General features: G+C 45.7%; 3 protein-coding genes across 3 annotated transcripts; 2 read left to right on the top strand and 1 right to left on the bottom strand.

Moving 5' to 3' along the window:
* Nucleotides 1-396: 396 nt before the first annotated feature.
* On the bottom strand, nucleotides 397-1,449 carry LOC100193833 (light harvesting complex mesophyll 7). Its single transcript, NM_001111957.2, has one exon. The coding sequence runs from the start codon at nucleotides 1,369-1,371 to the stop codon at nucleotides 571-573; it is 801 nt and encodes a 266-aa protein (NP_001105427.2). The 5' UTR covers nucleotides 1,372-1,449; the 3' UTR covers nucleotides 397-570.
* Nucleotides 1,450-2,686: 1,237 nt separating this feature from the next.
* On the top strand, nucleotides 2,687-5,963 carry LOC542100 (cold acclimation protein COR413-TM1). The gene is made up of 6 exons (NM_001351707.1): nucleotides 2,687-2,964; nucleotides 3,062-3,196; nucleotides 4,250-4,345; nucleotides 4,493-4,557; nucleotides 4,877-4,946; nucleotides 5,545-5,963. The coding sequence occupies exons 1-6, from the start codon at nucleotides 2,816-2,818 to the stop codon at nucleotides 5,708-5,710; spliced, it is 681 nt and encodes a 226-aa protein (NP_001338636.1). The 5' UTR covers nucleotides 2,687-2,815; the 3' UTR covers nucleotides 5,711-5,963.
* A 3,651-nt stretch (nucleotides 5,964-9,614) lies between these two features.
* On the top strand, nucleotides 9,615-11,738 carry LOC100383775 (uncharacterized). Its single transcript, NM_001176410.2, has one exon. It carries the CDS (start codon nucleotides 9,735-9,737, stop codon nucleotides 11,481-11,483), a length of 1,749 nt encoding a protein of 582 aa, NP_001169881.2. The 5' UTR covers nucleotides 9,615-9,734; the 3' UTR covers nucleotides 11,484-11,738.
* Nucleotides 11,739-15,856: the final 4,118 nt, after the last annotated feature.

Here is a 15,856-nt window from a genome sequence, read left to right as displayed (position 1 = left end):
TATAGATAATCCCTGGGAGCTCTTATGCGTTGCTTCACGTGATAAAAAAGAGTAGCGAGCCTTCGAATCCCCGTGACCGTGAGGCCGTGACCGCGAAATAGCGCCTAGAAAATTTGAGGAGAATTCTTGGTGCTTAATCTAGGATGTGTGAACTCTAATATGTAAAATTCGGCTACTCTTTTTTCGCGTTTTTTCGCGTGATTGGTTACCGCCGGTCTGGGTAACCAGTGAAGCTTCCTTCTAGCGTTTCTGCGCGTGCATGTGGAAGCGGTGGTAAAATGACTAGGTTGTGCTCTACGCTCAGCCAGTGTAAGTCACCAATTATGTGCATGCACACGGTCAACACTGGTGGTGAGTCTGGACACGGCCAAGCAGGAAACCAATCATGCCGTTTATCAAACACCTGATTTAGATAAAATCGGCAGGAACGAAAAAGAGAGGGGAAAAATAATGACAATGAACACAATTATTCCTTGTCGATTGAACAATAGTTTACATCATGGTACAAACCGAAAACCAGCGTGCGCTCACATGCATCCGGACACCTAAAGGTCACCGGCGGCGCCTCCCTCACTTGCCGGGGACGAAGTTGGTGGCGTAGGCCCAAGCGTTGTTGTTGACGGGGTCGGCAATGTGGTCAGCGAGGTTCTCGAGCGGGCCCTTCCCGGTGACGATGGCCTGGACGAAGAATCCGAACATGGAGAACATGGCGAGGCGGCCGTTCTTGAGCTCCTTGACCTTGAGCTCGGCGAAGGCCTCGGGGTCGTCGGCGAGGCCGAGCGGGTCGAAGCTGCCGCCGGGGTAGAGCGGGTCGACGACCTCGCCGAGCGGGCCGCCGGCGATGCGGTAGCCCTCGACGGCGCCCATGAGCACGACCTGGCAGGCCCAGATGGCAAGGATGCTCTGCGCGTGGATGAGGCTCGGGTTCCCGAGGTAGTCCAGCCCGCCCTCGCTGAAGATCTGGGAGCCGGCCTTGAACCACACGGCCTCGCCGAACTTGACGCCGTTGCGGGCGAGAAGCTCCGGGAAGACGCAGCCGAGCGCGCCCAGCATGGCCCAGCGGGAGTGGATCACCTCCAGCTCCCGGTTCTTGGCGAACGTCTCCGGGTCCGCCGACAGCCCCGCGGTGTCCCAGCCGTAGTCGCCCGGGAACTCGCCCGTCAGGTAGCTCGGCGGCTCGCCGGACAGTGGGCCCAGGTACAGCACGCGGTCGGGGCCGTACCACGGGCTCCCGGACGCCGCCGCTGGCTTGGCCTTCGCCGCCGTCTTGCGCATCGTCACGCGGGCCTCGCCGAAGGCGGACGACGACGGCACGTTCACGGCCTTGCCGGCGAAGGCCGTGGAGGAGAGGGCCATGGTGCTGCTCGCCATTGCGGCTGCTTTTTTTATTGCACTGCTACGTAGCGAGACTTGCAGATCGATGGTGGCTTGAGATGCTGTGGACTTGTGGAGGCGACGAAGGTATTTAAAGCGACGGAGGGAAACACCGCCGCGAGCAAGTTCTATCTTGAATGTTGCCAGAAAATAAAAAATAAATCTGATGCTTGGATGCCATTGGTGCGTCCGGGATGCTGGAACACTTGGCGCGACGGGAGCCTCAGGGAGACGATGAGGCAGATGTGGGCTGTGGCTGAGGCTAGGAATCTCCGTGGAGAAGGGTGATTGGGCGCCCGGGATCTTGCGGTGGCTGTGGTGTGGATTTCTCTTCCTTTTTTCTTTCTTTCTTTTGTGATGGCACAGTTCAGATTTTGAAGAAGTGGCACCTCGTCTCCTGTCCTAGGTTTGATATTTCTGCGACTCAGTGCTCACTCGGACTCATGTTTATTTCACTTTTTTAAAAGGAATGGTGAGAAAACAAATTGCTTTGGTTATGGATGAAAGAAGCTGATAGTGACTCAGTGAGACAAGTGAAACAAGCTGTCTGGCGGTTACTGCCGGCTATAACGACAGTCGACAGTTCACGTGTCGCTGTTTATTACAACCACTAGAAATCGTAGTCTTTAAGATGTCAGTGTCTACTAGGAGGGACGGTAAAAAAAAGGCAGCGGAAAGCATTGCCGCCCTCACATGCTTTCAGTCGATGATCTCACAGCAATCGTGGGCCGAACGGATCGTAGCCCAACCAAGCGTTCCAGGCTTGGCTCTTAGACCAAAACCAATATTGGGCGGGGCCTAATCAACCTTTCGTGTTTGGCATAAAGGGCCACAAGCCCGCTGCACGTTCCGTGGCCCATGGGCCCCAGGCCTCCTGGAAATGTGGCCACTGGGGTGCGGATGCAAGGCACCCGTGCGACCTAGGCGGAGCGTAACTTTTACGCGTTGGTCGCGTCCGTGGCACGGCGGCAGGAGACCTCTCTGATCGTCTGTGCGTCGTCGGTCGCACACAACCTGCAGCGTTCAAAGCTCGGTACACCACACCGCACGCAAGATCCGGGCACGAAATCACATACCCCCGCGCTTTACCCATGGAAACCACCGCGAAAACCAGCAGCAAGCCTCACGACGTCACGCGCTCGAGCCGGCCCCACCCTGTCCCTCCCGGACCCGGCACCGAGCTCCGAGCGCGCGCGACGGGAGCGTGCGGCCCCTCGTGGACGGGATGGCGCGAGGCCCACGGGCTCCACGTGTCCGTCCGGCCACTCCCACGCCCGCGCCTTTCACTCGCGGCCGCTTCCCTGCCCTGCCAATCCGCATCACAGCTTGCCACTTCAGACTCCTCTGCGCTCCATCCCTCTGCACTCCGGTCCGCGCGAGACGAGCAGCTTCTCCCAGACGCTAGACACGCCACCGCATCGTCTGCGCCGCGAGATCGAGAATGTCCATCTCTATGCGGCTCGCGATCCCTGCTCCTGCCGTCACCGCCGCCGCGCCGACGCGGCTGAGGGTGCGAGCGGCAGCGGCGGGGAACCGCGGCTCTCTCTCCGTCGCGCGCGCCGCCGTACGGGCGGAGACGGGCGCGCTCAGGTGAGGCTGAGGCTGAGGCCGCGGGGGCTGTGCGTCCTCGGCGAAACTAAAACCTGCAACTTTCGTGGGACCATTGATCCGACGCGCATTTGTGCAGGGGATGCGCCTCGCTGCCAAAGAAGCCGCTGGGAGCGGCCCAGCCGTGCCGGAGCAGAGGGGCCGCCGCCGTGTGTCACTCGTCGGCGCACCTCAGCGCGCGCACCATCCAGTGGATCTCCGCCGGAGCCAGCGCGTGAGTGCCTCACCTGCCTCCTATCCTGACACCCAAAACGTCCAAACCAAAAGTCCCTTTCTGTCCACTCCGCTCCCTTTCTTTTTTTAAGGCATCGTGTGAATGTGATGGGCGCGAGCTATCTTACACGTTCAGAAAACATGATGATTGTGTCCTTTTGCTATGCATCTGTTCATTTATTGTTATTTTGCCTTCTTATTAAGGATCCTGAGCTATTTGCCTTGTTATTAGTCGGGTTTAGCATGTTGATAGCTGTATACGCCTGTCAGATGTGTAATGTTGTGACATGTGGTCTCATTATTCATGTTGCAAGGGCAGGACATCAGGCGCTACATTTTTTTGCTGAGGAATCTCAGGTGCTACATTGGCATATGCCGTCACCACTCTGGCAGTAGCTAGCACTTCCAACTCGTAGTGCTCAAACCAGTGAAAAACAAATGTCAACCTAATTAGGCATTGTTCGATTATTCCTACGCTATACCACATGGATGGATTGGATGGGATTGGAAAAAAAAATAGTAGAGATTTTGACTTCTATAGATTTAAATCCACCAAATCCTCTTCAATCCACATGGATTGAGATGAAACCGAACGCCGTTATGGTATTCATTTCCCACATGGAAAGATATGAGTCCAATGTCTTCAAACATAATTTCATGTGATCTTCCAAGTATTGTTTGTCCTCTTGGGGTGACCACTTAGCATGTGCGTATCTACCTCATGCTTGTGATCTTCCAAATATTAGACCTGCTCATACTGTGAAGAGGATGAACTAACATGTAAAAAGTGGAATTAATCATGATTCAGATCTTTGATGAGCTGTCATATAGATATAGCTGTTCATGCGATTCATGCTGCCTTTCCCTAGCATGACACTGGACAGTCTTTTCAAAAGAAGGGAATCGCCACATACACTTCGAAATGTAACTTCTTCCTAACCATTTTAGGACTTCCAGGGAACACCTGGGATTATGGAACATATTCACTGCAAATAACAGCATAACTCTGCAGATTCTTATTTGAACAATGTTAACTCTTCTTTATCTTTTGCAGAGTGCTATTAGTTGCTAAAGGCACTGCCATACACAAATCTTTCCTTGTGCCATTTTTTGCTCTTCAGGCACCTTGCAGCATAATCTCATGGATCAAGTAAGATACTGCTACTTATGGAAAGAATTATTCGATACTTGTGTTTCTTATCTTCCTTTATCTACAATACAATATATATGCTTCTTATTTTTGGTGAAAGTACTATACTGTTCCTAATTATAATATGTTACCAACAACCATATCTAGGGGTGACTATGGTCAGTGGACTGCTTTTCTTGCTCTGTTGGTGCGTCTATTCTTCTTCATTCCAGGTAGAGTAGCAAACATGGTTCATATAAGAGTACTTTTTAGATTCATTCTGTCTGCTAATAATCAAATGTGTACTTCTTTTTTGAGATAATTGAATACTATGTTTTTCGAAGGAACAAAGTAGACCATGTGCCCAACCTGAACAAATTTTATTACTTCTTTGAAATCATTCATTTGCATGATTCAAGAAAAAAGGAAAATGGAGATTATAAAGTATCTATTGTAATCGTATGATAGCAAACTTGAAGGCAGTTCACCTCTTTGTAGCATCGGTTCTGAACCGATATATGTTTAGGTCTACCCAGTTGTTTATTATTGTAGGTGAACTGGAGCTTCCACTGTCAACAATGCTGCTTGTGAGTGTTGCTCCTTACCAATTCATGGATCTGAGGTATGGAAGATTTTAACAATGGCCCTGATGCATATCATGATGAAGTTTTGTTTACACAACTTCTTATTAACTAACGTAAAGTCGGTTGTTTAGACTACTGCTGCTATAGAGACAAACATTGTAGAAGCAGTAGAAGCCGGTACGGATTAAAGTCAAACGAACAAACTAAAATACAAGAACATTTTGGTTAACCAAGTAGTAACCATTTTTTCATTGTAGTACTGAACTATGTTATGTGTGAATAGCAGGAAGCACTTATGTCTATATATCAATAATTGATATAGAACCAATCCAGTTTTTTTAAGTTGACACCCTGATCAGAAGCCATACAACATACCTTGAAGCCACATTTTCTTTGATAAGGACTTTTAACCTACATGCCACTGAGACATTTTTTGGGGGGTGGGGTGGGGACACCCCGAGACTTGTAGTGGTAGCATACTTTGAAGTATTATCATGCTGGCTTTCATATTCTCAAGTTCCCTTATGAAAACTGCTTAATTTTTCCAGGTAAAAATGCTTATTTTCATGAACTGAAAAATCATTGTTTTTTTGCTCATGTATACTGAATCCTCTGATTTCCAATTTCTGGTTACAGGGGAACTCAAGGTGGTGCCGTACTGTCACTGGCCATAGCTGCGTATCTCGCCTTCCAGCACTTCACTAGGGTGGGCGGCCCAGGCAAAGCCTTCGAGCAGGGATCCATTGTTGCGACCTTGGCCATCATCTGCATCATGATTGTGCCCTTGATGCTTCTATTCTGATTTGCATTTAGTTGGAATGAATTTGCTTCTCATTATGTGCGTATAGAAGGACAAATAAATTTAACCTTGTAATGCAGCATCCGAGTTCTCTTTCCCAAAACGTATGCACTGATATATCCTTCCCTGTTAGTGCTCTTCGGTGGTTATTGCTCTTCGGTGGTTATTGAGTTCTCTCAGCATGTTTATTCTCTTGTTGGATCTTGCATGGACTATAATTTGGAAGCCACAAAACCACCTGAGGGCTTGTTTGGACAATCTCGGATTGAAGTAGATTGAGCTGGTATGGGATGTATCGAAGTGTAATATGAACTAATTTCTCTTTCAATCCCTTCAATACACCTCAATTCGCTCCAATTGCTCTTTACCCAAACAAAACCTGAGGGAATTGGATGAGCTAAAATCTCATTCTTATTTAATTTTGAATAATAAGAAATTTTAGCCCCTCCAATCTACACCGGTTTTGTCATTCCATTAGGTCTTGTTCATTTGTGTCGGATTGCACCCGGAATCGTTCTAGCTAATCAAAGTTTATATAAATTAGAGAAGCAATCCGGTTAGGAATCGTTCCGACCCAACAATCCGGCACAAACGAACAAGGCCTTAATGGCTTTCGGTTTCATTCCCCGTGTCCATTTCAAGATTCATGTGGACTTGACAATCAATTCTATGTTTTTGGCTCGAGGGCACTTTGCAATTGATGACCCTCATTTGCATAAACAACTCCAGATGATGTAATCTTGCTACTGGAGGGTCTTTTATTTGTATATCTCAGACATGTACTCCTCATCGCTAAGACAACCTAAGTGTGACACTATGTCATCCTCGACGGTACGCACGGAGAAAGACCAGGAGTATGACCGACTCGCCCCATACCCGCGTCGACAAACGTCGGTCGACTCGCGGCTGCGACCGTGTGCGGGGGCAACAGGTTGGGAGGAAGAACAATGTAAATGCCGAGAAGACGAATGGGACGTCCGATGACGGCGAAAACGATGATACGCGCATGATGTGAAACGTCTCCGTGGACGTGCAATAGCCACTACACGAGTCGCTGTCGGGGGCTGGTGTCGGACGAATACAGAAGAGGCGCCTGCTCCTATACCATCTGCCGAGAATGGGGTGACGCGAAGGTGGAGGCATGAGGGGAGAGAGAAAATAAGTAGAATGACGAACGAGTTGGTGGCAACTGAGGCGATGACCATTATTATCGTGCAGAGGTATAGATGGCAAAATGTGTCGTGTCTGACAAACCGGCCCGAGGTAGGACCCATTTAATAGTGTCTGGGCCAACCCGGCACGAGCTCCGTGCGGTGCTTAGGCCGTAGCCTTGGCCCGGTCCAGCACGATTATTTTTATTTTACAAAAAATAATATACACATGTACAATTTATATTCAATATTATAAACACTTGTGCATGATGTTCTAGTGGTTAGACAGCTTTGCCTAGTGAATATTATAAACACTTGAGCATGATGTTCTACTGGTTAGACGGCTTTGCCTAGTGTCTCCCACCCTTCTTTCATCAGGGTGTGTGGGTTCAAACCCCACCTCCTGCACCACATTTTGCACTGAATTGATTTTGAAGAAGTGTAGTGACTTTTTGTAAAAAAAATGACGCAAGACGACCGTTGAAACTGATGCGACCGTTGAAACTGATGCTTTAAGTACAGTAGAGATAGTGATTATTTTTAACGAATGAATTAAATCATTATTGTTCATTCCATGTACAAACCCACCACCTACACCGCACTTTAACATTTTGCACTGAGTTGATTTGAAAGAAATGTATGGAATTTTTTATAAAAAGATGACGCATGACAACCGTTAAAATTGGTGCTTTAAGTATAATAGAAATAAAGATTATTTTTAACGAGTGAATTAAATCATTATTGTTTAATTCCATGTACATCTATGTATTTCTTTTTTCAAGGCACAAGAAATAGACAAAGAAGCAATCTACAACGAGAAGAGGAGGTGTGGGTTCAAACCCCACCTCATGCACCGCTTTTTAACATTTTGCACTGAGTTGATTTCGAAGAAATGTAGGGATCTTTTTTAAAAATATGACATAGAACTATCGTTGAAACTGATGCTTTAAATATAGTATAAATTATTTTTTAACAAGTGAATTTAATCATTATTGTTCAATTACATGTAATTCTGAAACTTATGTATTTCTTTTTTCAAGGCACAAGAAATAGACAAAGAAGCAAGCAACAACGAGAAGAGAAAAGAGCCTGAAGAATATAGTACTATCAGTTCCATCATCCAACTATTGAATGTAACAAGCGGAGAATATAGTACTATCAGTTCCATCATCCAACTATTGAATGTAGCAAGCGGTGATGATTTAAAAATCGATGGATTATTTTCGTTCGAACTGAACTCCATTCTAATAGTTATATTTTAGTAAAATCTAATTAAATTAATATATTTGTATATTATTTTAAATAATGAGGGGGATAATTATACACTACATTTGTACTATAGAGAAATAAGTAGAAAAGCGTGCTATAAGTTATACATTAGAAAATCAATATGTAAATATATAGAATCAATTTTCATCTCTCACGCCATGAATTTGACATAGACTTATATATAAACTTTGAAAAGTTATAGAATGTCATTTTAAAAAAACCATATATAATTAGTTAGATTCTAAATTCTCAAAATGAACGAAAACAAACGGGGCTTAAGGAAATGTTTTTTAGTTATGGAACAAAGTGAGGAGAGCTATTTTGTTGTTAGCAATTGCTACTAGTATTTTGTTTCGGAGCAAGTGAGGAGGGCTATTTTGTTGTTAGCAGTTGCTAGGTGGAATGTTCAGTTCCATTCGCACACTAGTATTCAGTTCCATTTTGTTGTTGTTAGCAGTTGCTACTAGTATTCAGTTCCATTCGCACACTGGATCGCTCCTCGGCGGCACCGTGGCAGTCACACTGGAGCGCTCAGTGCAGCATGCTGCTGAGCAGCACATTGGCGGCCAGTTACAGCATCGGGGTGGCGGCGTGGCGACTTGAAGCAGGGTTAGAGATGGCAATGGGTAAATACCCACCGGGTATTACTATCCCATACCTATACCCACGACAAAAAAATAATTCTATCGGGTCACCCATATACACTGGTGGGTATAGATTTACCCCCATACTCATACCCATGTGGGTATGAGTCACCCATCGGGTCATCTGTACCCACAAAAATTAAACATCTATCAAAATATTATATTATACAAATGTTAAGTATATGCATCTAAATATCATTATAAAATTTCTAACATCATTTAACCATCCATTCAACACACCAAAGATAGTTGGATAAAGTAGTAACACTTGGACAATACTACATAGCACATTACATGTTCCATTACATGGTTATTAAATTGTCGTTAAGCCTTATATGACATTATGGCCTAAAAGGTTGTTAAATAGTAAAAAGATGGATGGCTAAAGTCCAAGTTCATGCTTGGACTAAGTTTATATTGGATATTTTATACCCACGGGTTAACGGGTATGGGTGAAGGTAGAACGTTCTAATACCCGTTTACCCATTGGGTGAAAATTTTTGCCCAATAACAGACCCACAGGTAGAATATTTAACCCACATACATACCCTAATAGAATAAATACCCATCGGGTATCGGGTCGCGGGTACCCATTGCCATCTCTAAGCAGGGTACCCTGCCTGCTATGCTAGCTGCGTGCCTGGTAGCTAGGAATCAAGTAAACATGGGCCTGTTTCGAAGTTGGGCCGCATACAAGGAGCAGCGTACATGCAGGAACGAGAAAAAAGAAAAATTGAAGCATCCACCGTTCGATGCAGGATCAACGGGCGCACTGCCCTCTGCCGTGCGTCAGGTCACACGATCTGGTTCCGTTTATTGAGTTTCATTAAAAAATTTACGAGCATATAAGAAATTCGATTTTCACCCAACCCTAAGCCCCTCCTCCCTCGTAATCCCACTCCAGCCGCCGCCGCGCCGCCGCCTCTAGCCTCCGGATCCAATCCAGCATCGCCGCCGCAAACCATGGGCTTCGACGTGGGCGTCGTCCCGTTCAACCCCGACGGCTGGGGTCCTCCTGACGTCCCGGCGATTCCGCAGTCTCTGGGGGGCGGTGCCTCCATCCCCTTCGCGCCCTTCTCCCGCTCCGACAAGCTGGGCCGCATCGCCGACTGGACGCGCAACCACGCCGGTCCCGCCGCCTACGCCGCGGCGTCCCGGGACTCCGTATTCGACTTCACCTCCGCGGACGACTCGCTCGTCGCCGGGGCCGAGGACTCCTCGTTCCGCCTCGTCGATGCTAAGCCGCAGCCGCGGCCGCAACGGTTCGGCCCCAAGTGGCGCTTCAACCAGCGCCAGCAGCTCCCACAGCGCCAAGACGAGGAGGTGGAGGCGCGCCGCCGCTTGGCCGAGAAGGAGCGCGCACGCCGCGATCGCCACTTCCAGAACAACCGCTCACATCACCACCCTGGCTTCCGGGGCAACCAGCCCTCGTCGTCAGCCAAGCCCTCCGTCGACATCCAGCCCGACTGGACCATGCGCGAGCAGATCCCCTTCGCCAACTTCACCAAGCTCTCCTTCTCCGTGTCCGACCAGCCCGAGGATCTCCTCTTATGCGGCGCCGTCGAGTCCTACGATCGGGCCTATGACCGTGTCAACCCCAAGGCCGCGCGCCGTCTCGAGCGCTTCAAGTCCCGCAACTTCTTCAAGGTCACCACCACCGACGACCCTGTCATCCGCCGCCTCGCTGAGGAGGACAAAGCCACGGTGTTCGCGACTGATGCCATCCTCGCCGCTCTCATGTGCACGCCCCGCAGCATCCTATCATGGGACATTGTCGTGCAGCGTGTGGGCAACAAGCTGTTCCTTGACAAGCGTGATGGCTCCCAGCTCGACCTGCTCACTGTCAACGAGACTGCGCAGGAGCAGCTTCCTGAGAACAAGGATGACATCAACTCCGCGCACTCGCTCGCTGTTGAGGCCACCTACATCAACCAGAACTTCTCACAGCAGGTGCTGCACCGCAATGGTGAGAAGGTTAACTTTGACGAGCCCAACCCATTTGCTTCTGAGGGTGAAGAGGCTGCATCTGTTGGCTACCGCTACCGCCGTTGGAAGTTGAATGATGAGATCAGCCTTGTTGCTCGCTGTGAGGTGCATGCTGTCAATGTTGATCCAAGTGGTACTCGCCAGTTTATTACCGTCAATGCCTTAAATGAGTTTGATTCAAAGATTACTGGTGTTGACTGGAGGCAGAAACTTGAGACCCAGCGTGGAGCTGTCCTTGCTACAGAGCTCAAGAACAATGCCAACAAACTTGCTCGCTGGACTGCCCAGGCTTTGCTTGCTGGTGCTGACATGATGAAGTTGGGCTATGTGTCACGAGTGAACCCCCGTGATCAGTACAACCATTCTGTGCTCACTGTGATGGGATACAAGCCAAGGGATTTTGCTGCACAGATCAACCTCAACACTGCAAACATGTGGGGAATCGTCAAGTCAATTGTGGACATCTGCATGAAGTTTGAAGAGGGCAAGTATGTGTTTGTCAAAGATCCAGCAAAGCCACAGTTGAGGATCTATGAGGTACCATCTGATGCGTTTGAGAATGATTATGTTGAAGAGCCACTTCCAGAGGAGGAGCAGGTTCGCCCGCTTGGAGAAGTTGACGCCACTGCAGAGGAAATGGATGCAGTTGCTGAGGCAGAGGCCAACAATGTATCTTCTGCTAATGGTGGTGAGGGTGGGAAGAGTGCAGAAGCGACCCTTGCTTGAAGGGAATAGAGGGTTCTTTTACCCTTTGCATGAAATATTCCTTTTTTTGGTTAATTATCTGTGTCGTGGAAGACATGATCCGCTGGTATTGATACATGTCTTCTTATGGTTAATGCGAAAACTATCACATTTGTTTTTTTTTCTTTCATGCTTAGACATGCTATAGATTTTTTAAGCAGCCCTTGATCGTTTCTGCTGCAATGTTTCTGTGTAAGAACTATTGAATCTGATTCTGTGTTTTTTGTTAAGCCTTGTCAACAGATGCATCGTTGAAACTTTTAATTGTGCTTAGTAATGTTTCCACTTGAGCAATGCTGGCAGTAGGCTTGTTTGTGTTGCTACTGGTGCATTATAGTTGATGAAGTGTTATAGGATATTAGGATGTGAAGAGATCTACTGTTTTAAGAAGCCACACCTGATTCTGCAACTGTTTGACAAACCCTACTACCGTAGATGTGCATGTGAAATCCAGTTTTGAGGCCAGTCACTAACTCACTTTTGTATATATGCATTCCAAGCCTCCATTGGTGTTTCGTTCATGCTGCGACCTAGCTGCAAGTTTGTTTTCATACTGAATGTTCCTTAATTCATGTTGCATTTCGTGTGTTGAAACTTGTGGTGTTGCCATGTTGGGTTTTGAACTATACAAGAGTTGCTCTTTGCAACCTCACTGGTGAGGAGATGTGTTTCGGTAATCTTGTTGAACTTCCTACTTCCCCTACCCTAGTTGGCTTCGTCTTTCTTTGTTCTTTGTTCCTGTATAGTAACCAGAGTACTACACACATAATCTTGTTTTAATTGTCTTGTCTAGTACTCCCTCTGTTTTTTTATTTGTCGCGTTTTAGTTCAAAATGAACTAGTGGGCGACAAATATTTGAGAAGTAGTATTACCTTGGCCATTGTTTTCATAGGCGCAAATGTTAGGAAAGGAAGTTGTTTGAAAGATATCAAATGCAAATGTGTTTGGCAGAGGAACTCGAACTGGGACATTCACAGAAGCATAGATACCGGTTTAGGCACTTAGCGTTTGTTATAACGATTCTCGTCTTCAATACTGCAAGTAGCTATGTGCTTTGTACAACCAGCTACTCCGCAACTGTACTGTATAGTGCTATGCTTGAACTGCTAGTGGAGTATTTTGCACTTAACGATTTGAAATCTTCTGATCAAAGTCACTGAATTGCGCTGCAATCCTATGCCATTGCTCTTGTGTGCAGGATTGCGCTGCTGTCCTATTCTGATTTTCAGTTTCGGCAAGCTTTTGGTTTTGGCGATTTTCCCCCTCATTGTGCTTGATTTTTTTTTAAAAAAAAAACTCTTGCAGATTTAGTCAGAACAGCTTTTAAAAACATTTGTTGATCCACGCAAAGTCTATACATATTTTTATTGGCAACGTATAAGGTGCAAACCAAGTTACATATTTTTATTGGCAACGTATAAGGTGCAAACCAAGTTTCCGTGTAAATTCTATGCAAAAAAACTACCAGAAATCGTAAAAATGTCTCAAAAAATTATAGATGTATTTTATTATCTACTCTAACACTGTACAAAATTTTAAGGTCAAATTCATCTTATGTTAGATAAAAAAAGAAAATTCGGAGATACAAAAGTGAAAATTATCTTAGATTTTTATCTTTTTATATGTTTTAATATATGATGAATTTAAATTATAAAAAATTATATAGTGGTAGAGTAGGTAATAAAATACATCCATGATTTTTTGAGATTTTTTTTGACTTTTGTTAGTTGGTTTGCACGGAGTTTACACAAAAACTTAGTTTACATTTGATACGTGCCATTTGTATTTTGTTCTAAACTCGCAAAGCATGTACATATTTTTATTGAAGATGGCCGTATAAATGAACGTAAAAAATATTGTTTTGTATTGTAAATTGCATTGTTTACGTAGTATAGTTTAAAATAGAAAATATAATCTTATTAAAAGATTCTACACTGCCCTTGGCGACACATTCACATACCTCCGCTTTTTTTTGTGGTGTGGTGTGTGCGGTGTTTATTGGATTCATGGTATTTTTAACGCTGGTCTTTATAAAAACAGCATCCCGGTAGTAACAATTGCAAATATAGTATTATTAGAGCAACTCCAGTAGTTCTCTAATAGACTTCCTAAATCAACAATTTAAGTAGTTAACACAAAAACTCATCTCCAACAGTTCTCTAAATGAACTTTCTAAATTTAACAACTTCTCATCTAACCTTATTTCCTCTCTACATTTGGCAACCATTTAGCAACTCCCTAAAAAAATGTTTACTGTATTATGTAGATAATGGTAATTGACGACATTTGTGACTTTATTTTTTATGTGGATAGATACAAAACAAAACTACAACCTATATTTAGAGAACTATTGGAGAACTCACATTTTTTTACTCCTAAATTTATTTAGCAACTTCTTAAATCTGTGATTTAGAGAGCTAAAATTTACATAACTATTGGAGTTGCTCTTATAACAACCGCACATTTAGACTTCTACTATCTTGGTCCAATTTAACCATTCCACCCTACCATCAAACTATAAGCTCTCTATACTAACACTCCTCAAATGTGCGGGGCGTGGTGGGGTTTTACTCAAATGCATCTTATTGTACTTTTTTTTTGTGCTTTCATAGAAAGCAATCACGTTCTTAGACCAAATCTAATAGTTATGTAAATTTTAGCTCTCTAAATCATAGATTTAAGAAGTTGCTAAATGGCTTTTGGAGTAAAAAAATGTGAGTTCTCCAATAGTTCTCTAAATATAGGTTGTAATTTTGTTTTATATCTATCCTATAAAAAAATAAGTCACAAAAACTACATAATGCAGTCAATATTTTTGTTTAGAGAGATGTTAAATGATTGCTAAATATAGAGAGAAAATGAGGTTAGATGATAAGTTGTTAAATTTAGAAAGTTCATTTAGAGAACTGTTGGAGAATAGTTTTTATGCTAACTAACTAAATTATTAATTTAAAAAGTCTTTTAGAGAACTACTGGAGTTGCTCTTATTTTTACCTGGTTTGTCTTTTTACACAAATAGCATACATATAAGAGCATCTCCAGAAGTTTGGTTTAGTTTACTTGCTGAACTAATAGCTCTAGCAAATTAACTTACGGATAAAGAGTTTCTCTCGACTATGGAAACTTACGAGACAAAGCGGGGTGTTTGATATTTATCGTATTCCAAGAAGCTCTTGTACCAAGCTATGAAGGGCAATATTTTTCTGTGTGTTTTTTTTGGGCAGCATAAAGCTGCTTACTCAGATGTACACCCTCTTTTCCTGAACCAGAATTAAAAGCTTAGCAACATCTCCTTTCTCCCCCCGGAGAGCAAAAACATCCGTGGGCTGCAGCCCGTAAACTGACGGCCCCGTCTGTGGGCTGCTCGTACTGGGCTGGTAAAGTCTACCCATCCAGCAGCCACGCCCACGCGTTGTTGCCCTGCCCTCTAAAAAAGACCAGCCAGGCTCAGGCATCGCATTTGCGCCTCCGTTCTGCTGCATGCTATGGATCTGCTGCTCTCGCCTCCAGTCCTAGTTCTCATGTTATTGAACTCTCTCTCTCCTTTTTTCAAAAAAATTATCTAGATGTATCGTATAGATACCAAAATGTCTTGCTATAATTTAAGGTGAAATGAAGTGAAGTCTTTAATATAAAGTAGGTCGTCACGATGACAGTGAATCCTAATGAGCGCTCCCCGGTAGAAACAATCAAACAATGCAATCATCACCCATCCCAGTCCGAGCCCGGCCATTTCCTTCTCTGTCTCTCTCTCGTCAGAACGTTCTGGAACTGGCCCGTATCGTTTTCTACTACTGGGCATGGGGCTCATCATCATACACACCAGTCGCACCAAAGTAAAAAAAAAGAAGAGAGAAATCATGGAAGGAACTGGAAAACGAAACACAACCGTACGTCGCCAGCAGTCGGCGTCGCCGGCAAAACGCACGCACGCACGCACCACACAGCTAGCGAGGCGTCTCGCCGTCGCGGGTCGTCAGCGTCGGTATAGTAAATGATGGAAACGCCGTACGTCGCCGGCCGCGTAGGTCAGTCAGTCCCACCGCTGAGCAGTGGTGCCGTGCGGGGCCATCCATCCATGTGTACGCTCTCCGGGCGCGGTACGCGTGGCCGGCCTACTACACCCGGTACGCACGCACACATGTGCTCGCGCTGGCATGGCATGGCATGCACGGCACGGGCAGTGCGTTTTGTATCCATCGAGCTAGCCCGGCCTGACTGATACAGGCCGCTCGCCCGCTCGTGTTGTCTACAGCTGCCGGACGGGACGGAGGAAGAAAAAGGCAAGAGCGCCGAAGCAGCCAGCGGCTCCTGTTGTTCCCTCTCGGAAGCCGGAAAGCAGCAGCAGCGACGC

Source organism: Zea mays, chromosome 6 (genome assembly GCF_902167145.1).
Source record: "Zea mays cultivar B73 chromosome 6, Zm-B73-REFERENCE-NAM-5.0, whole genome shotgun sequence".
NCBI lineage: Eukaryota > Viridiplantae > Streptophyta > Magnoliopsida > Poales > Poaceae > Zea > Zea mays.
This window is presented reverse-complemented; position numbering and strand designations above follow the sequence as displayed.

Bases quoted from the DNA above. Each gene is read 5' to 3' on its own strand.
- LOC542100 (NM_001351707.1), top strand. From the start codon at position 2,816: ATGTCCATCTCTATGCGGCTCGCGATCCCTGCTCCTGCCGTCACCGCC. The intron at 4,558-4,876 runs GTAGAGTAGCAA...TTATTATTGTAG, and splicing joins TCTATTCTTCTTCATTCCAG to GTGAACTGGAGCTTCCACTG. The intron at 4,947-5,544 runs GTATGGAAGATT...TTCTGGTTACAG, and splicing joins TACCAATTCATGGATCTGAG to GGGAACTCAAGGTGGTGCCG.
- LOC100383775 (NM_001176410.2), top strand. From the start codon at position 9,735: ATGGGCTTCGACGTGGGCGTCGTCCCGTTCAACCCCGACGGCTGGGGT.
- LOC100193833 (NM_001111957.2), bottom strand. From the start codon at position 1,371: ATGGCGAGCAGCACCATGGCCCTCTCCTCCACGGCCTTCGCCGGCAAG.